Source organism: Mastigoproctus giganteus, chromosome 2 (genome assembly GCF_048544385.1).
Source record: "Mastigoproctus giganteus isolate SK-2022 chromosome 2, ASM4854438v1, whole genome shotgun sequence".
Classification (NCBI taxonomy): domain Eukaryota; kingdom Metazoa; phylum Arthropoda; class Arachnida; order Uropygi; family Thelyphonidae; genus Mastigoproctus; species Mastigoproctus giganteus.
Genome location: NC_143576.1, coordinates 22,336,303 through 22,358,594, shown reverse-complemented (window position 1 = coordinate 22,358,594; position 22,292 = coordinate 22,336,303). Strand labels below are relative to the sequence as shown.

General features: G+C 36.8%; 1 protein-coding gene across 1 annotated transcript in view; it reads right to left on the bottom strand.

Moving 5' to 3' along the window:
• Positions 1–13,375, bottom strand: part of LOC150089213 (splicing factor YJU2) — a 96,934-nt gene extending 83,559 nt beyond the window's left edge. The window contains exons 1-2 of the mRNA XM_090390377.1: positions 13,238–13,375; positions 1,565–1,665 (exon numbers count right to left, since the gene is read on the bottom strand). Of these exons, the coding sequence (XP_090246503.1) occupies positions 1,565–1,665; positions 13,238–13,261 (125 nt within the window). The 5' untranslated portion in view covers positions 13,262–13,375. The remainder of the gene's footprint in view (positions 1–1,564; positions 1,666–13,237) is intronic.
• Positions 13,376–22,292: the final 8,917 nt, after the last annotated feature.

Below are 22,292 nucleotides of genomic sequence, written 5' to 3'. Positions count from 1 at the left end.
AATAAATTTTTTTAATGATACTTTCCAATTTAACCATCTAGTAGCTGTGTCACATTAAAATTCAAGAGCAAGTGTGCTAGTTTTTCTTCAGCAAAAAAGGCATTTAAAGATTTAAAATTTTATTCTTAAATCTGACACAGAATTTGGTATGAACAAATAATATCTTTAATAACATCAATCTTGTTACCCAAAAAAATTGTTTCTCAACTATCTTAACAGCCAAATCTCACAATAGTGATTCAGGAAAAATCAAACCTGCAAATAATTGTTTTTATCACTACACTGTTCCAATTAAGTAATTAATAATTCAGATCAAAAATTGCATATCCATACTTGAAGAATACCAATATTCACACTGAATAAATTCTAATAAATACATGTATTTAACAAAAATTGTGCCTTCAAGCAGGCAACATTTTTAAACTACAATAGTTAGTTACAATTTTTTAAGTTACAGGTATACAGAAGCCACCAATCAGGAATTTAGGATAAATAACAAGGAATAGTTGAAAATGGGAAATTTTAAAAGTTTATTCTTAATTCTGACACTATATCAGATAAAAATACTCTTTAGAGACAAGTCTTGTTACAAAAAATCATTTCATTTAACTACCTTTAAGTAGTTTTTACTTTTTTTCCCAACTGAGAGCTCTATGGAAAATTAACACTATTTTATTAAACCTAAATTTTTACTCCAAAATAGAACCTTAAAAAAAATTTAAGGATATACTTCTCCAATGAAAAATATTTAATGATGCCAATAGGAAATTTTTACCATTCTTGATGAATGATAATTTTCACTGAATCCACACAAGTTTGTCTGTGTTGGTTGGTGCAGTATGTCTTACACACCCAGTCGAAAGGTTAAATTTTTGTTTTTCAATTTCTGGTTTTTAAAATACAACAGGATGGCCAATAGGACAAAATGCTAAATATTACATTTTATGTTCAAAAAAAAAAAAAAGTATAACCATCATGTGAGCATTAGTGTTCAAAAGGGAGAAACGAATGCTAGAGGTTTAATCAATATTTGTGAATTGGTACACTTTAGAGGCCGCCGTAGCCGAGTCAGGTGCACCGGGTCAGGCGTACGGGTGCACGACTACACATGCCTTGAGTGACCTGGATTCAAACCAGTGACTGCTGAATACGGTGCTGTTTCTTGTATTCTCTCTCTACCTTGTGAACTCTTCTGACTGTGTGGTCATCCCGAAGTATAAACAGAAAATTTATTTATTTTTATTTATATTAATAAAAGCAAATAAGAAGCATCAGAACAGGGTATCCTGAAGATATGGCATCAGAATATCATGTCTATTATTACATATATATTAAGCTGGTTTTCATCTACAATAGAAGGAAAAACAACCCTATGTCTCAGCCTGAAAGTAGCTAACTACAGCTCAAAACAGACACACTAATTTCTCTGGTCTGTGACTGGAATTAACCCTCAAATACTTATCTGATGAAATATCCAGTGTTAAATTATTTAAAAACACTGCATTATGATATATAGGGTAATTTAAAAAATATGTTCAAAAAATTTATATGCAAAATGATTTACCTCATGTTACATGGTGCCATCAAACGAACAGTGTACTGTCTATCTTTTGGAAGTCTTAGCCGTGGGATTTTAGATGGATCAAAGTCAGGAGGATAATATTTCTAAATTTCAATAAATAAATAAAAATTTATATATATACACACATATACAAACAAGGTAAAAGAAAAAAAAAGTTCAATGGTTTCAATTTTTATCTAAACAAATATAATATTTATTCATAATTACTTGTCAATGGTTTCATAATAATGACCATGGATTATTTATGGTTTATTTTTCTGTTGGTTATATAACTACAAAAAAAAAACTTGTTCACAATCCTTAACTGAAAGTCCTTGATTGCATTTCTCATATCTTCTGCTTCACCAGAATATTATCTCTTTTAATAGGTTCTTTAGCTGGAAAAAAATTGTCAGGAAAATAGGAAATATATTGTGCAATGTGTAATTTGTGTTAAAAAAAGATAAGTAGGATAGCACTTGGGTATGTTTAAAAGGGGCAAAAGTTAATGATGTTGTAGAGATGTTTTCATACATTAAGAGACACAAAATGTGATAGTGTCATACATGTTAGTACTAATGATATTAAGAATAAATCTGAGGGTCTAGTTAGTAGGTATAGGGTAATGTGGAGAAAAAGTTAGGATTGAATTTGAAAGTCTGCAAATCTGAGTGGCATGTTAGGAGGGAATAAACAGGGTGTCCCAAAAAGACCTGGCCAAATTCATAAATTCATTACAAAAAGAAAAACAAGTTTTTTAAAAAACAATTTACAGCCATTGATAGAACAACTCAAAGTTTTTTTACCATATTACAGGTGATTATAGGTGGTCCTTCTGTCACACAAGAGTAGTGTAAACGAAAATGGTGTCTTCTCAAAAGAAGGCTCAATGTGTGGCATGGTTCATCAAGACAAATTTTGACATTTATTAAACTGAAAGAAATTTTTGAACAAAGTACAGACATCAACCACCATCTTGTACTAGCATTCACGGATGGCATTGAAAGCTTATGAAAATGTCAATCACAAAAAAGGGTACGGACATCCTAGCACAAGTGCCAAAGATGTGGAATGGGTGCAGGGGAATGGTTAGATGAATTTGAAGTACTGGAAGCCATCAGATGTGGATAATGTAGAGATATTAGAAATATGATACTACTCGGACATAAGAGATACAAATTTGTATGGTGAGCACACATAATGCTCACCATATTCAACATATTCACACACTGTGCTCACCATATTCAATATATTCATACATTGTGCTCACCATATTCAAATTCTGCATCCCTTATGTTTGAGAAGCATCATGTTTCTGATATCCCTAGTGTTGACATCTGATAGCTTCCAGTGCTCCATATTCATCTAAATGTTCCCTCACACTCATTCCACATTGGCCCATCAGATATGACTGGTATAACTGTTGGTGATCTAGTTCGGTCTGCTAACGAACTATGTATCTTGCATCTAAATTCCGTCATGAAATTTTTTTTAGGAATAACAGTACACCAAGTTACAAATGGAGGCAAAATGATTGTGTGATAAGTGAAAAGAAAGTGAAAAAAACTGATGAAGCTCTAATTAAATAAGATACCTGGGACTGATGAAATCTATCTATTAAAAGAAGCAGCAAGAGAGGTAAGCAAACTTTTGGTCAAAATTATGAGAGCATCCCTGGATTCAGGAACAGTCCCTATAGACTGGAGATGTTCAATGTTCCTCCTAATCACAAAGTGGGATCAAAGAGAAAAGTGAGTAATTACAGACCTATAAACTTGATAGGAAAGCATTAGGGGGTAGGTCTGTCTGACAAATCTGATTAACTATTATGACATGGTTAACTATTATGGCAAAAAATATTTCAGCCACCATATGCTTAAATTTCAGTAAAGCTTTTGACACTTCTGTACAAGAGACAGGTGTAAAAATTGGAGTGGTGTGACAGTGAGGGCAAGTTACTTGCTATGGATAAAAGGGTGGTCAAGTAGTATAAGACAGAAAATGGTTATAAATGGGCACTGCTCTTCTTAGACTAATGTTATTAGTAGAGTCTCTTTGGGTTCAGTGCTGGGTCCCATAATGATTTCAATATTTACTAACAATATTGATAAACACACACCAATCTTACTGTCTAAGTTATCACATGACATAAAGGTCAGTAGAGTAGTTAATGACGTGAATCAGGGAATGCTATTGCAACAAGACCTAGGAAAAATTGGGCTAAGAAGTATCAATTGAGATTTAACACTGTTAAATGCAAACTATTACATAAGGGCAACAGTGATCACAGAGTAATATACAAATGAGTCGTACCATACCCAAGATTGGTGGAGAATGAAAGAAATCTAGAGATAATTGAACAGTCCAAAATTATGTTCTCCGAGCAATGCAGACAGACTGCTAGGGCATCTCATAGTATTCTGTCATTGATATATACAGAAATTTTGCCAGCAGGGACAAGGAGATGATTACTTCATTGCATAAAGGTCAATGGGGTAATAACCTTAGACCAGTGGTTCCCAACTTTTTGACTCGCGAACCCCTTTCAACACAATATTTTTAATGCGAACCACTAAGCCTAAATTCTCTGAAATTGTATATTTCTGAATTTTTATTATAAAATATTTCCAGTACTACATATTTATAAGTGACATTGCATAATAATAAAAATTATTATTAAGTATTATAAGTTAAACTCAATGCAACAAGGCTTAAGAGTATAAATAATCTATATAATATTGGTGTGAATACACCATAGATCACTCTTAAAGGCAAAAAACTACGTTTGTAGTGTAAAAGTATCTCATATTTATCTGTATCTCATATTGTGCTCCTCCTTCACGAGTTGCCACGTGTTGCACAACCTCAAATAAGTAACGCTTCACTAAAAGAAAAGACTATTGTTACTTTTTCTCAGTGGGTACCACCACCACCCAAACGGCACCGTTTCAAGGCTTGTTGATATACGTGTGGCATAATAACTTTACTATCCACTTGTCCCTGTTAGACTAAGAAAAGCAAAAAGTAGAGGGGAAGTTACAGAGTAGAAGTGGAAGAAGAAAAGAAACAGTGTAGAAGAATGAAAATGGACAGCAATTTCTTCAACTCACACCACTCAAAAACTCAAATTCCTTGAATAGGCAACGCTTCCCCAGTACAGAAGACTGTTGTTACCTATTCTCAGAAACTCTGTGAATATCAGGCTCCCCCTGGTGACCATTTCAAGGCTTGTTGGCCTTTCATCGGTGGGTGGGCAGGTACCCTGGTATTGCAGATATGACAATCTAGTTGTGAAGATAATCATACAATATGAGAGAGTATGAGTTGAGTGTCACACTACAAATGTAGTTTTTTGCCTTTAAGAGTGATCTATGGTGTATTCACACTAATATTATATAGATTATTTATACTCTTAAACCTATGATGCCTTGTTGCATTGAGTTTAACTTCAAAGGCTTTCGATCTTCCCTAATGGGGATGCAACGCTTCCCCATTAGGGAAGATCAAAACGGCACCGTTTTCTATCTGATTGGCTCCTCTTCGGTGGGTGGGCAGGCACCCTGGTGTTGCAATAGTGACAACCCAGTTATGAAGTATAACTCCACAATATGAGAGATGCTTGATGGTGTGTAGGGTTTAATCTAAAACTATTTCTTGACTAAATTTCTAAAAGTATGAAAAAGGTTGTTTATACATGGGTAATGCACTTCCATCATTTCTACTACCTAGGTATTATGCATGCATCATTTGATTATATCTCGCATTACCCATGCATAAACAACCCTATTGATACTTTTAGAAATTTAGTCAAGAAATATATTTAGATTAAACCATGCACACCATCAAGCATCTCTCATATCGTGGAGTTATATACTTCGTAATTGGGTTGTCACTATTGCAACAACAGGGTACCTGCTCACTCACCGATGAGTATGCCAACAAGCTTCAAAACGGTGCCGTCTGGGTAGTGGTATCCGCTGAGAATGACATTAGTCTTCTTCCCTGGTGAAGCGTTACTTATTCACAGTAGTACAATACCTCAGCAACTCGTGAAGGTATTCATAATATGAGATGTAATCAACCGACGCATGCATACTACCTGGTAGTAGAAATGATGGAAGTGCAGTACCCATGTATAAACAACCTTTTTCATACTCTTAGACATTTAGTCAAGAAATAATTTTAGATATTTATTTAACACGATATACTGTAAGATAGTAAAGTAATTATAAGGAATTGTGTGAGATGTGGTTTCTTTCCTTGACAATTCATTAATTTTATTTTACTTTATTGTTTATTATTAGTTATATTTTGTCATTTACAATAATATACCTATGTAAATCTAAGCAGACCATTACAGAATTTTCAGTGCGAACCCCCTGGAACACTTTCACAAACCCCTGTGAGTTCGCGAACCACCGATTGGGAAATGCTGCCTTAGACTAAGCCTCATCTTGAGTAATGATTACAGATCTGGACGATTCATTTTAAGAAAAATGTGTGGGACTGGTGGATCAAGTACAGAGAATCACAACAAAATCAGTCAAGGATAAAAGGGTATTCTTACCAAGAAAGACTTCACTTCTTCAAACTGCAGTGCGTGGAAACCAGGAGACCCGACTAGAGCATTTAGTACTTCAAATCAGTTGAGTAAACTAAATGCTGATGTGATCCTTACTCTCGCGCAGATAAAACACACACACAAGGGAACATAAACTGAAAAAGTCACTGCAGGATAATGTGCAAAAATTTGCTTTCAATCAGAGAATAACTGATAGGTGGAATAAACATTCACCTGACATTGTAGAAGTGGATAGTTTAAATAAATTTAAGGAAGCATTAGGGCTATACTAGACAAGTGTTTAAAGTGGATACTGCTCATAGTGGACTAATGTTATTAGTGGAGTCCCTCAGGGTTCAGTGTTGGGTCCATTATTGTTCTGTATTTATAAATAATATTGATGATGGTATATCAAGCTTAATGTCCAAGTTTGCAGATGATACAAAATTGGCAGGGTTGTTAGGGACACTACTGACGCTATGCTGTTGCAACAGGATCTAGAAAGGTTGAGCAGATGGGCTGAGAGGTGGCAAATGAAGTTTAACATTGACAAATGTAAAGTACTACATATGGGAAACAGCAACCCCAGAGCAACGTATCAACTCTGTGGTACTACACTGACAGTGGTAGAGAATGAAAGAGACCTGGGGTAATTGTGCAGGCAGATAAAAAGTTCTCTGAGCAGTGCAGACAGGTGGCAAGAGTAGCTCATGGTGTCTTATCAATGATATACAGGAATTTTTCTAGCAGGGATAAGGAGTGATTATTCCCTTGTATAAGGCAATGGTCAGGCCACACCTTGAGTACCGTATACAGGTCTGGAGGCCCCATTTCAAGAAGGATGTAGAGCTGTTGGAATGAGTACAGAGAAGGGCAACAAGGTTAGTGAATGGAACAAAGGGTTGCTCTTACGAAGAAAGACTTAAGTTTTGCAAATTACAGTGTCTGGAGACTAGGCACCAGCGAGATGATCTCATAGAGGTGTATAAAGCCTTGAATGGTTTGAGCATGCTCAATGCTGATGGGATTCTGCCTCTTCCTCAGAATAATCACCTGAGAGGACATAAATTCAAATTGAGTAAAGATAGATGTAGGATAGATGTCCGGAAATTTACCTTTAGCCAGCGGGTAGTTGGCTGGTGGAACAGACTTCCATCCCTTGTTGTGGAAGTTGATAGCCTAAATAAATTTAAGGCTCAGCTGAACAGGTATTTCGAACAAACAGAGGGGTGAAGTGGAAGTTTTTTTTTTTTTTCTGGCTAATGCTGCATAAGCTTGCTTTCTTGCATCATATGCCTCTACTAATGTTAATGCTAAAGCATGAGCGTAAGCCGGTGTCGTCAACGCCTCCAAAATAGCAACCTACACGTAGAGCTCCTAACATCAGATCATTTCAAACTAGACGGGGCACTTCTCACACTTAACTGGATATCACCAGCGACTCACTTTTTCTATTCCTAGTTTCAAGATGGATGTTGTTCAAGTTGGATGTATTGTGTATTTAAATACTGTTGATTTCAAGTAGAAAGAGAAAATGACGATGGTAGATTCATCCAGAAATTCAAATAGGTTTTTATATTATGTTAGAATTTTTATTTTACAGAACATCGATACAAAGTTTTGATGAACTTCTAATGTTAATTAGTGAAAAAAAATGCAAAATTTGATCCCGTGATGCAGAAATCAATACCGATATTTGCATCTATGCTTTATAACCCCAGGAGCTCACATCTGATGAGTATGGGCTTGGCACACCCATGATCCTGAGCTGGATATCTGCTTATGTCATCTTTCTTGTTCTCATTCTCTCTCTCTCTTATGTCATCTTTCTTATTCTCATTCTCTCTCTCTCTCTCTCTCTCTCTCTCAGGGTAATTCAGAAAATTTTTTTTTGGCTGGTACAGTATAAGCCTCAGGTTTCCTTGCACCATGTGGCTAATGATAATAATAATAATAATGTGCTGTACCAACAGGTTAACTCCCACAAATTGAAATATTTCTGAAATGTTGTTTTCTTTGTTTGTAAAATTCTTATTAAGAGATTAAGGTATTTGTAAGACTGTGTCTTACAGAATTATTTTCGGTAACACAAAGGGCAACTCTGTTTGATTTTACTGCACGGGACTTCTCAGAATAAAACACCTATGTTCCTGTCTTTCCACCGCTCGACATTATTTCCGGCTGGAATATTGATGAATACTTTCCATTCTTTTGAAGCAGAAAACATTCTCCACTACCCACACTGTAATGGCATACTTTTCGTGCAATAAAGGATTAGGGTCGTTTGATTTTACGAATGTTCGTGAAAAGACACCAGTTTTTGAAGTTTGTAATGCAGCTATCAATAGAAATATTTTCTTGAAATTTCGTTAGAAGATCAAATATACATCCAGAAAAGGTGCTGTACCGATATTGATCCTTAAAAACAATTACAATAAAGAAAACTTTTTTTTTTTTTATCAAATGCACATTGCAGTGTTATCCATTTTACACCAGTTTTTCCTGCTTCCAATAGATGAATTTCCTTGATTTTTAGTTAGCAGATGCAATTCACATTGAAGAAAGAAAGAACAATCTTTTCATTTTTCAAAAACAATCTGTTGCATTTCTTTCAGTCATGTTTTTTATGCCAAGAAACAGTTGCGTGCATTATTTTATTATTATATATATATTTTTTTTTCTGTATCCCGCTGGCAACGACTCTGTACTTTGCGGCTTATTGCGTGCTTTCATTGCTTTCACAATACTTTTCAAAAAAGAAAGACACCGAACTTATGGTTTAAATGAAATTTTTTCAAAATTTGTTTTGGAAGAAGACAGACCTCATTATCATTTGTTAACACCGACATTAGTAATACATGGAAAACTTCAGCAGTTTTCCGATTACTGTTTTCATCTTATTTAATAATAATAAGGTTCTTTATTAACTTAATGTACATTCGTGATTCAATAGACAGATAACCCAGAATCTGCCAATAAATTGTCTCTGCAAATGAACAAACTTCTATTTCGTTAACTAATGAAACAGTACTAAAATAGAAGTAATATTTATAATTAATATCAGGTTCAGAACTCAGCTTTCTGATTCTTCTCATCATTGCATAGTTCATACCAGTTTGGAAATATATATTTTCCAATTTCAATACAACACTTTACTTTTATTTCTTTGTTGGAGTAGCCTTTTAATGAAATGTTGTACAAGGGAGGCCTCCTTTCCACCTCACAAATAAAGTCCTCTGTGTCACACATAGTCTTCCCCAAAGTATAATAATCAAACCAATTAAGGCCAATCACCCCTGTGCATGGGGTGATTGGCCTTAGCATGAGGAGAATGTCTCCACATGCTATGCAAATGCCAAGGCATACACTCTTGTAACGCGTCCAAATGCGTTCGCAGGCGTATTACGCCAGCTTCTGTTATCCTACGCAGTGTTCGAAGTGTCCGCCTAGTTTGCATGCCCTTATCCTCTTGCTTCCTGTAAAACTGGGCATTGGAAGCTATCGCCGATGCTGCGCTTCAAGCACTCGTCTAGTATAGCCCTTAGACAAATTATTAGAATGAACAGATGAAGTGAGTAGTTTTTTTTTGTAGCTACTGCTGTATAAGCTTGCTTCCTTGCAGCATTTTCTGCTATTAATATGAATACTAACAGAGTTGAAGCTCTTTAAAGAGATCCTCTTTTTAATCCTAGAATGTTTTTATGACCATGTGGTAGGTACTAGCCAATTTCTCATAAATCTAATGCTATTTTATATTCATTACAATGACCTTGAAAGATGAACAAAAAAATTCTCTAACTCAGAAATTTCCACCACTCTGACTTGGGTTTTATTTTTATTACAATACAGTGTACACTTTTTATATTTATTATAATCATGGATAATGGTATCACTTTTTATAAAGTTCCAATCAGATCTATATTAATACTGTACATAGAAAAAATGTTAATCGTAATCAGTACTTCTGCTTATGTCATCAATTTTTTGCCTTATTATAGTTAAGCATGTGCAGTGGAAGTGATTCCATAAACCCCCAATTTGTCCCTCCATTATGTTGTACATCTAATTACTGCTGTTATTTCATATACAGCAGACTCTCGATTTACAGGAATCAGATCAACTGAGACATTTCTGGACATCAAATTGAAAAAAAAAAAAAAAAAACCCAACCAGAAATCCGAAAAATTCAAGTAATAACTAGATAGGTATAAACAGATATTTTGCAAGTCGTAAATAAGTGACAAGAAGTGACGTTATAAGTCGTCATTGGGAGATTAATGTACCTATTATCTTGCAACCCCCGCTGTCTTCACACCTTCCGCTAAAGAAAAAAAAGAGAGAGAGAGACCAAATGTTTAGTTTGTTTTAGCGCGTCATGTAGATTGTTGTGTTCCATCGCACTGCAAAAAGACAAATTTTGCTTTGTTATTTATGTAGTATTAGTAATAGTAGTGTAGTAGTAGTGGCATGTGATGTAAGAAAGCAAGCGTATGAGCTTATGCAGCATCAGCCAAAAAAAAAAAAACCCCCACCATTCCCTCCAAATGCCTGTCCAGTTCCTCCTTAAATTTATTTAACTTATCAGCTTCCACAACAACAGATGGAAGTTTGTTCCAGCAATTAATCACCTTCTGGCTAAAGTCAAATTTCCACACATCTATTCTACATCTGTCTTTTCTTAATTTGAATTTATGCTCCCTTAGGTTCGTAATCTGAACAAGTGGAAGAATGCCATCAGAATTCAGCGTACTCAACCCATTCGAGGCCTTCAATCAGATCACCACGCAGGTGCCTAGTGTCCAGCCACTGCAATTTGCAGAACTTAAGCCTCTCTTGGTAAGAGGATCCCTTCATTCCCCTCACCAATCTTGTTGCCCTTCTCTGTACACGGTCAAGAAATTTACATCCTTCCTAAAATGAAGCCTCCAGACCTGTACACAGTACTTAAGACGTGGCCTGACAGAGGGACAATCTCCTCCTTTTCCCTGCTAGCAAAATTCCTATATATTATTGACAAAACCCCATGACCTGGCCTGGCAGCCTGTCTGCATTGCCCAGAAAACTTTTTCATTTTACCCATATGCAGTACTTTGCATTTGTCAAGGTTAAACTTCGGTTACCACTTCTTAGCCCATCTGCCCAAATTTTCAAGATCCTGTTGCAGTAGCACACTGCCATTACTGTCATTAACAACCCTGCCAACCTTTGTATCATCTGCAAACTTCAACACTAAGCCTGATATACCTTCATCAATATCATTGATAAATATACAAAACAACAGTGGACCCAACACCGAACCCTGTGGGACTCCACTAATAACATTAGTCCACGAAGAGCAGCACCCATTGATTACCACCCTCTGTCTTCTTCAACTCAATCATCCTTTTATCCATTGTAGCAGCTTACCCTTAATACCATTCTGCTCCAATTTGTACAATAGTCTTTCATGCGCAACAGTGTCAAAAGCTTTCCTGAAATCCAAATATATGATATCAAAATTATTTTTTGCATCCAGTTCCTTTGTAACCACATCATAATATCCTATCAAATTTGTCAGACAAAACTTTCCCTTAACAAACCCATGTTGTATCTGAATTATTGCTGCAGTCTTGCCTAGATGATCCTGCAATGCATCTTTAACCAGTGACTCCATTATTTTACCTGGAACAGAAGTTAAACTAACTGGTCTGTAATTACTCATGTCACCCTTCGATCCTCCTTTGTGAATTGGGGATACATTTGCACATCTCCAGTCCGTGGGGACCTCCCCCTGAGTCCAAGGATGCTCTCATAATTATGACTGCACTTGGGCACTACTACATTATTTATGTAACTTGTCCATTTTTTTTATTTCCCATTTGGTCCCCACCATGGGTTTAGAGCTGCTGCTGGGGGTCAGCTGCAGCACATGTGCCATGCATGTCACCAAACAAAGTTCTCAAATTGCTAATATCAAAATTATCATTCACTATCTATAATACCTGCAATAACCACATCTGTAACCATGTTAGTTGTATTTACATAAAAACTAAGTAAATGAATCATAAAAAATGAAACTATAAACAGCCAGGTCTTTCTATAAACATTAAGTAACATAAAACCATGATAATCAAATGATCCTTATCAAGATTTTACTGCCAGGGTCAGATCAAAATAAACTTTCTACTATTGCCAACAGCAACATGAAAAATTAAAATTCTGAATGTAACTACAATACTACAAAATAGTGCATTTAAATTATTATTTATTCTTACTTTATAAATACGCAACAATTCCTAAATTTCATCAACATCAGTATGGGTTCCATCTGTCACTGCGATGGGTCTATACTTCTCGGGGGGGGGGGGGGTTAAAACAATGATTACTGATATTAACTGAAAACTAAGCTTGAACTTATCTCGGCTTCTTAATAGCTTTTATATAATATACATACAAGGGCAGTTACAAAATCACAAAATACAGTATATATATTCCAAATTACTCAGAGGCAGGAGGTAAAGGGAAACGATTGCATTCTCTTGGATCATCCATTGATCTGTCAAATATTTCTATGAAAGATTTGTGTTTAACAAGTGCACCATCCATCTCTGATTTAAAATAACATTCCACAAAAGAAAACTGAAACGATTATTAAGAGCTTGCAACTATTTGACCTCCATATCCTTCAGTAAATTCTAAGACAGGCGTTTCATCCCCCCCCCCCATCAATTCGCTTGCCCTCTGAAATACACGATTACATCAGCTGTGGGGTCAGCTTAGCGGTTGGAGAGAAAGGCTATTTACGAATCATGTGCCTAACCTGCTATGTTTAGCGTTAGTTAGGGTGTTTATCCCACCCTTGCCGCTGTTTTAAAATCGGGAACTCGTTTTCCTATTTTAAAACAGCGGGAAGGGGGGGATAAACACCCCAAGACCATGGCAGGCAGAAGGTGCACCATGTTCTGGAGAATAGCGAAAACAAAAAAGAATCCATGCACAATTCCAGATACTCTCACTTCATAATAAATATTGTGAAGTGAGATATTATTTAATATTATCTCCCTTTAACAATTTTAAGGTTTCTAAAACTACATTTAACAACTTAACATCAATAAAAATGACAATGATCAACTCACGTTCAACACTTTTCTTTCGGACATGATGTATCAATAAACACACAGTAGCTAACACAAAATAATATACACAGAGAAGTATGTTACTACTATGTGCCACAGAGTATTTCAATACTCAGTGCCGAATACTAAAACATCTTACAACTCTGATTCTAAGGTGGCAGAGTCGCTACAAAAATAGAGCATTAACTTTTCACAGTTTTATGAAATATTAGCAAAAACCGCTACCAAGTAGCCCAATATAAGTTAAAAATGATTGCAGTTCTCACGCACGGAAAAGATATGGTTTCGAATTCCCCTTCAAGACAAAAAGAATTTTTATGGAGTTCTTTATTCAAAATGGCTGGAAAAGTTGGACAAGGATTCCAGGTTTTATCTTTCTGAAAACTAGGAGGTACAAGAACAAGGTGCTAAATCATTCAAGAACTGGATGGTGGGGGAGATTAAATTCAAATTATGGGGAGCTCGATTATGGATTTCACAAAGTTTTCCTTTTATCTAGAGAAAGAGAGCTGTTAAATACTGGAATAATTTTCCTCCATGGCTGGTTGCAACTGACAGCTTGAAAAATTCAACTCAGTTGGAGAGGCACCTATGCGGTGAGGCAGAAGCAGTTCATTTTATTTTATTATTTAGTTATTATTTATTAATAAAATGATTTTATTAGAGCAGCAAAAGCCTCGAGTTACTCGCACGATTTTGCTAATACTAATACTGACCGCTGATGACTTTCTTGGGTCAAAAAAGTTTGAATATTCTCAGTCACGCACAATTTTCTGCAATCAGAGGAACGTCTGATGACTATTGGCAGGTGAGTCTATGTTGGACCTAATGAAATTAAGCATTAAGAAATGAAATTAAGGAAAATTTGAGAATAAATTTCAGAGGTCAATGAGCTATTCTCTGTGCCACCGTTTTCTAGAAATATGATCACATCAGCTATGATATTACGCCTTTAATTTTCATTTGTTAAAAGTAACAACAGAATAAGAAAATAGTATAATATTAACATTTACAAATGATGCAAGAAAATAAGATTGTACAGAAATATTTAAAAAAAAAACAGATGTCCTACATCACTGGTTCATTTCTCCCTATAGTTTCTTTAGTTATTCCTTGATTTTTATTCAAAATATCCTCTTCTACAATAACCAAAGGAGGTTTGTTACAACAATTAACTGTCCGCTAGCTGATGCGAATTTCCGCACATCTTCCTTCCAAAATTCCTTTCTCAATTTGAATTTATGTCCCCCGATGTGTGTCTTAGCAATAGGAAGAATGCCATAAGCACTCAGAGTACTCAATCTATTCAATGCCTTAAACACCTCAATCAGATCTCCTCGAAAGTGCCTAGACTACAGACATTGCAATTGCAGAACAAAAGCCTTTATTGGTAAGAGCAGAAGCCTTTATTGGTAAAATATTTACTTAAAGTACTCTTTACTGATGAGAGTAGATTCAGTCTCAGCAGCGATTCTGGACGTCAGCTAATCTGGCGAGAGGTTGGCACACAGTATAACCCCGCAAATATCACTGAAAGGGATCGATATGGCGGTCCAGGTGTTCTCGTCTGGGGAGGAGTTATCTTGGATGGGCATACACAAGCCCAGATACTAGAATACGGTACGTAACCAGTGCACCTACTGTACTGAGGTAATTCTTCCCCATGTGCGTCTGTTCCAAGGTGCCATTGGCCCCGCGTTCGTGTTTATGAATGATAACGCCACACCCCGTCGCACTGCAGCTTTGATAAGCTTTTGGAAAGTGAGGACATTGTTCATATGGATTGGCCTGCTCTTTTCCGTCGAACTAAATCCCATCGAACACATACGGGACGCATAGCGGCACGTCCACACCCACCAGAAAGTGTTCACCGGCTGAAAATGATGCTGACAGAGGAATGGAGGATGTTAGAACTTATCAACAACATTGTTCTAAATATGGACAGGCGGTGCAAAGCCTGCATCGACATTAGGGGTGGCCATATCTCCTACTGAGGACCACCTCTTCCCTTTGTTCCATCTTTGGCAGTGATGCATCTGTATCATGACAGCCAGTGCTAGTTGCCATTTTTGAATAAAGTCCCTCTGTACCGTTTTGTTTCCGTTGTTGTGTCGGTGTTGTTTCCTTCATCATTTCTGTACCTCACGAGGTTCCTTTGGTATGCTTTTCACATATCCAGGCACTCCTATGGGAAGCTACAGGTGAAAATCTGAGCGATCCTTAAATTTTGCACACCAGCGTAACACCCTGATCTAAATTTAGGATGAGTGAAGTTGTACTTTGGTGGTAGAAATAAAACCTATTATTTTTAGGCGACCCAAATAATAAATTCGTCTGCCGTGCATTGTGTATTATGTCCATAAATTTAATGTGTTCTATGGCCGATTTGCCTGTTTTTCTGGACGAAAAACCCGAGTTGCCAGGGGGAAAACATTACTATCAACCCCTGAGACCGACTAACTCAGCCACGGTGGCGGTAGAAATATAACTCTCACGTTCGAATTGAAATTATCTTAGTGTGTTGGATGTCCAAGAGCATTATCTAATAGAAGCAAAATCACAATATTTTTCAACCTTGGTAAGGAAGCATCATTAAAATCAATCCTCAAAGAGAGATATTGTCATCCATTCTGGTTCGATCAGAATTGCACTGGTACGGTGGCTTTATTGACTCTCTTAAATGCACTAGAATAGTATTTCCAGAATAGTACACTAGGATTGGAATCAATAAGTAATCTCCCATTGCATTAACCTCAAGCAAGACCATTGCCCTATCTATCGAAGCATTGAAACCTGACATTTTGCCATTTCCATTTGGAGAAGACAATGCCATATAAACACAATGAATGGTGCATGTACTTTGCTTTAGGCACTTTGCTTATGGAGTTAGATCATTTATGTACACTGAGAGGACAGAATTCATGGGATACCTGGTTCTTGGGAACGCGACACTGTAACCACTTCTCACTAATGGATGAACCCACCGCTTAGCAGGTATATAGGTACACTGCATTCACGTAGAGGGTAATTCGATGTCAGTATCGATAAACGTAGTGAATTAACCGCCTTTGAAAGAGGGATGACAGTGGAGGCCGGACACATGGGTCACTCTATCGCAGAAGGTACAGAAATTGCACTGTCCCCATTTGACAGTATCAAGAGTGCATCAGGAATATGTCATTTCCGAAATAACATCTCATCATGTCGGCGTTGTGGGAGGAGAAAGGTGGTGGATGAATGTGGCCTTGGATGTCTGTCTCACATTGTTTCAGCCAATGAAAGCAACAGCTAATAGAAAGAGACAGCGGCACAAATTACCACCGACTTCAATGAGAGAGAGGTGCCTAAAACGTCTCCACCAAGACAATCAGGAGATCATTAGCTGCAATAGGTTATGGGAGCTGCCGAATACCAGAGTCCCATTGCTAGCACCATGACAGAGGACTCTGCTTCTACTAGTCAAAAGAAAATTGGCGCTAAACCTCTGGTGATTGGAGACAGACCTCCTGGTCTGACAAGCCCCATTTCAAGTTATTTCAAGAGGACGGCAGGGTGCATATCTGATGGCAACTGCATGAAGCTATGAACTGTCATGTCAATAAAAACTGTTCAGGCAGATGGATGGTCGATAATGGTCTGGAGAAATTCAACTGGATCACGTTGGAACCCCTGGTATGTCTAGATGCATCTCTCAATAGTCCAGGTTACGTGTCCATCCTTCAGACCATCTGCATCTGTTCATGGTCATCCTGCACCCACTAGCCAAAAAAAAAAAAAATTATTTTTAGGCCAACCGAACAATTAAATTCATCTGCCATGCTTTGTGTCATGTCTGTTAATTGCGTGTGTTCTATGTAGATTTGTCTCTTTTGCTGGACGAAAAACTCCAGATTCTGGGGGAAAACCTTGCTATCTACACCTGAAACTGACTAACTCAGCCGCGGAGTGAAAAAAAGCCCATTAAAGTTCCTCGCGTCATTGACGGAATTCGAACCGGGCCTTTTCTAGCCGGTGTGGGGAAGACGGTCACAATGCCACTGTGCTACCCATGCAGACAGACAAACTGGGCAATGGACTCTCCTCCAGCAGGACAATGTGCCTCCCCACAGAGTTCGTATCCCCTCCCAATACTACTAGTATCGGGAGGGGATGCATGCCAAATGTCAATAAGGTAGGTCGCCACTCAAATGAGGAGAAGGAAAAAATGCCTACGCGATTTTTTTATTTTGTTTTTTTTCTCTCGCTAGATGGCGTTAGTATTATTTTCAGAATATGATTTCAATTTAAGTTTATTTTTACCTTTGGGCTGGATTTGACCAGTGATCGTTTTGTTTGGTTAGTACTGATGTTTCCTCTCTGCTAACAAGGTTTCACCCAGTTTTGCATCTTCCTAATTGACTGCTCATGCGCAGACACACAACTTTTTAAAAAAAGAAATTCTAAATTAATGGCTTTCATTCCAGCATAAAAGCTTTGATCCTGCATAAGGTCGAGAGAAAGTATCGAAAGAAAGTAAAAACAAAAGAAAACATTTTTCCACCTCCTCATCCGAGTGGTGAACCACCATACTGACATTCGGTTCGTATCCCCTCCCAATACTGCTGTGACTAGAACATGGTTCAAAGAGTATTCAGCAGATTTTACCACCATGGGATTGCCTCTCCGTTCACCAAACATGATCACTGTGGTGCATCTGTGGGATGCTGTGGAAAGGTCCCTCCATTAGGGCTTTGGATCCTCCACCCAAGGATTCGACGGAATTATGGACACTGGTGCAGCAACAATGGATGGAAATACCTATGGAACACTTTCGTGAACTAGTGGATTGAATGATTTGCTGTGCCACTGCCGTTATCTGGGCGAAAGGTGGGCCTTCCCAATGCTAGGTGGGTGTCCCATAATTTCTGTCAACTCAGTGTATTTCTGCCCTCCTAGTCAGGTCCTCCATTTATTTCATAAGGGATGCAAAATACGTGTTCATGATTTTTTTTTTTTTTAAGTTTGAAAGGGTGGGTGAAAATTTACGTAAAATGGAATTTATGTAAGACGAGTATTACGAAGTATCGTCTTTAGCATTAGCATTAACATTAGCATTAGTAGAGGCACACGATGCAAGAAAGAAAGCTTACATAGCATCAGCCAAAAAAAACCCTTCCCGTTTCACCTATCAGTTCACTCCAACAGCTTCTCTAGCTCAGCCTTGAATTTATTTAAGCTGTCAGCTACCACACCAACAGATGGAAGCTTGTCCAGCAAAATTTTAATTACTCATTAAAAACCCTGGCTTTCCAGTAAATGATAGCACTTGTCTGCTTTAAAAAACAACTTGAAAAGATGTTTGTGAAAAAATTACAGTAGACTTCAGTTTGTTTTCATGAGACTTAACAAAAGAGTCTCTGTAGTCCTAAGAAAAGATGTTTGCATAAAAACTCCAACTTTGGTTTAAAAGAATTAACTTCACTGTTTATATCTGTACTCTTAAGAAAAGAAAACTTTTTCTGCTGAGGAAAAAAAAAAGAAAAAAAGAAAAACTCCATGGCAGCTTTCTGTAGATCTGATTTTAATTCAACTTCTTAATAGCAGATTAATTTTGTAGTTATATTTCATTAAGCTGTTTGGTTTTTCTGTGTAAAATTACAATAGACTTTGGTCTGCTTTTAGTTTGTTCGACGGGATTCGAACTCAGGTCTTTTCCATCTGCTGTGGGATTACAATCGTTTCGTTAGCGACTTTCTGAGAACCTATATAATTCCTATTATGAAAGGAATTAAGGAAAGAAAGAGGTGAGTGCTGTTGTTGCTATTGGGTTTAACGACACAAGGGCTGCTGTGGCCAAATTGTGTCTATTCATAGTTTATGTAGAGGCAACATATTGTTATAGATGTTAAATTATATTCTCCTGTACAGGCCAATACATTTTAAATATGTTAAAATTTCGTCTATGTTTGTTCATTTCCAATAAAATAATATAGATCGTGTGAGATATTCAACCTGGAAAGAGATTGAAACGTGGTTAATCGGATGGTTGTATGTAAGGGACAATCAACCAGAAAATGATGGACCATAAGTTGTCTTTGACAGATGAGCACTCCGGTGGATTTTTTCCTCATAATAGGAAGAGATGAGTATGTTGAGTGTGTCCAATTCTGAGTCTTGTCAATACCACTACCCCTCGTCTGTTAACATGAGTGCTCATTTTACATTCGAACTTCATATTTACAAATTATTAAAATAGCTCAAAATGATGCTTTTTTCCGTTCTGAAATATCAGTTCACATGGTAATGAATCTCGCTAGAAGTACAAAATAAAAGGCAAGCTTTAATTTTGAATAGTTCGAATAATTTTGCTGAATAAGTTTTGGTTAAAATGTTACACTTAAAAAATGATTCACAGGTAAAAGATAGCCAAAAAAAAAACAAGTACATTCATTTTGTTCCAGCTTTCTGAGGGAAAGTCTTGTCTGACAAATTTGATAGGATATTATGATGTGGTTATAAAGGAACTGGATGCAAAAAATAATTTTGATATCATATATTTAGATTTCAGGAAAGCTTTTGACACTGTTGCGCATGGAAGACTATTGTACAAATTGGAGCAGAATGGTATTAAGGGTAAGTTGCTACAATGGATAAAAGGATGGTTAAGTGGGAGAAGACAGAGGGTGGTAATCAATGGGTGCTGCTCTTCTTGGACTAATGTTATTAGTGGAGTCCCACAGGGTTCGGTGTTAGGTCCACTGTTATTTTGTATATTTATCAATTATTTTGATGAAGGTATATCAGGCTTAATGTTGAAGTTTGCAGATGATACAAAGGTTGGCAGGGTTGTTAATGACAGTAATGGCAGTGTGCTACTGCAAGAGGTTTTGGATAATCTGGGCAGATGGGCTAAGAAGTGGCAACTGAAGTTTAACCTTGACAAATGCAAAGTACTGCATATGGGTAGAAGTAACCCCAGAGAAACGTACCAACTGTGTGGTACTACACTTAAGGTGGTAAAAAATTAAAAAGACCTGGGAGTAATTGTACAGTCAGATATGAAGTTTTCTGAGCAATGCAGACAGGCTGCCAGGGCAGGTCATGGGGTTTTGTCAATGATATATAGGAATTTTGCTAGCAGGGAAAAGGAAGTGATTATACCTCTGTATAAGGCAATGGTCAGGCCATGCCTTGAGTACTGCATACAGGTCTGGAGGCCTCATTTTAGGAAGGAAGGATGTAAATTTACTTGAGCGTGTACAGAGAAGGGCAACAAGATTGGTGAGGGGAATGAAGGGATCCTCTTACCAAGAGAGGCTTAAGTTCTGCAAATTGCAGTGGCTGGAGACTAGCACCTGCGCGGTGATCTGATTGAGGTATATAAGGCCTTGAATGGGTTGAGCACGCTGAATTCTGATGGGATCCTTCCACTTGTTCAGATTATGAACCTAAGGGGGCATAAATTCAAATTAAGAAAAGACAGATGTAGATTAGATGTGCGGAAATTTGCGTTTAGCCAGCGGGTGGTTAATTGCTGGAACAAACTTCCATCTGTCGTTGTGGAAATTGATAGGTTGAATAAATTTAAGGAGGAACTGGACAGGCATTTGGAGGGAATGGTGTGATATATTTTTTTTTTTTGGCTGATGCTGCATAAGCTCATACACTTGCTTTCTTGCATCAAATGCCACTGCTACTACTACTACTACTACTACTACTACTACTACTACTACTACTATGTAGTAATTCTTATGATGATAAGAATTAAGGAAAGAAAGATGAGTACTAATTTCCCATCTGAACTTCATATTTACAGAACATTAAAAAAATCTCAAAAATGATGCTTTTTTCCCCGTTCAGAAATATCAGTTCACATGGTTATTAATCTTGATAAAATTACAAAATAAATACCAGCAAGTTTTGTTTAAAGTGTTACTTACAGGGGAGTTTTTCGTCTGTACTTATAACAAACGTTTGGGTCTGCTTTAGTTTTCTTATCAAACGCACAAAAATAAAACTCAGCAAAAAGGTAGTGATAGAGGAATGAAAGAGATTTGTGTAAGTAGCCAGAGTCGGGAACGCATTTCGTTCAAGGAAATAATACATCTTCGAATAGAGGCGAGCACGTTATTGACGAAACAGGCTCTATGACATGCGTTTTCCGTAGAAGGGGGAGAGAAGTATGCCAGACTTGCTTTCTCTTGCCTGGAACATTTCTATTGTAGTACTTATGCCTTTCTCCCAACAACAGTGGTCATGCAGCATATAGTTATAATGAAACAATCTGTTTTTCCAATCGTCACTTAACGTCGGCATTACTACCACCAAAAACAGTGCGATTTTTCCTCTTTGATCATCCGTTACCAAGAATTAGAAAACAGTAATCTTAGTACACTATTATTATCATTATCCCAAGATAAGATAAACCATTGATGCTAGTAAAAAAACATACAAACTGCCCAGACATGTTGTGAGCGATTTGTTAGCTAGCCAGAGCTAAGTTTTCTGAAACAATAACCTCAAAGAATTAATTTTTTAATTCTTTAATTAATCTATAATTTGAGTCAAGAGACCATTTAGCTGGAACTATAATTTGTTTCCTCAAAGGAAACAAATTATAGTTCCAGCGACTTAATCATACATTTCGGTGAGATCTCAAGACATGTCTGGATAAGACCAATTAAACGCAAAAGCATTCAAATCAATTTTCAAAGAAGAAACTTCTTTCTGTATTAATACTAACATAAGGAAAGAAATTATGCTCCTCTCAGAACTTTATTGTTTTCTCTAAATATTAATTTTACTCAAAGGGACCTGAAAAGAAAGTTTCAATTGTAGAATACTTCATTCGTATGCTGAAAGAAAAGATTTTTTAAGTAGATTCCTTATTCTTAAAGTCTGAAATACATTCATATCCATTACTAATTTTCGTCTGTAGCTATAACAGACGTTTCAGTCTTCTTTTTTTTTTCTCATCAAACGCACAAAATAAAACTGAACAAGTTCTGCTTAAAGTTACACTTAAAAAAATAAAGATATGAAGTTACTGACATCAGGGTCGGATTTAAACTTGTTG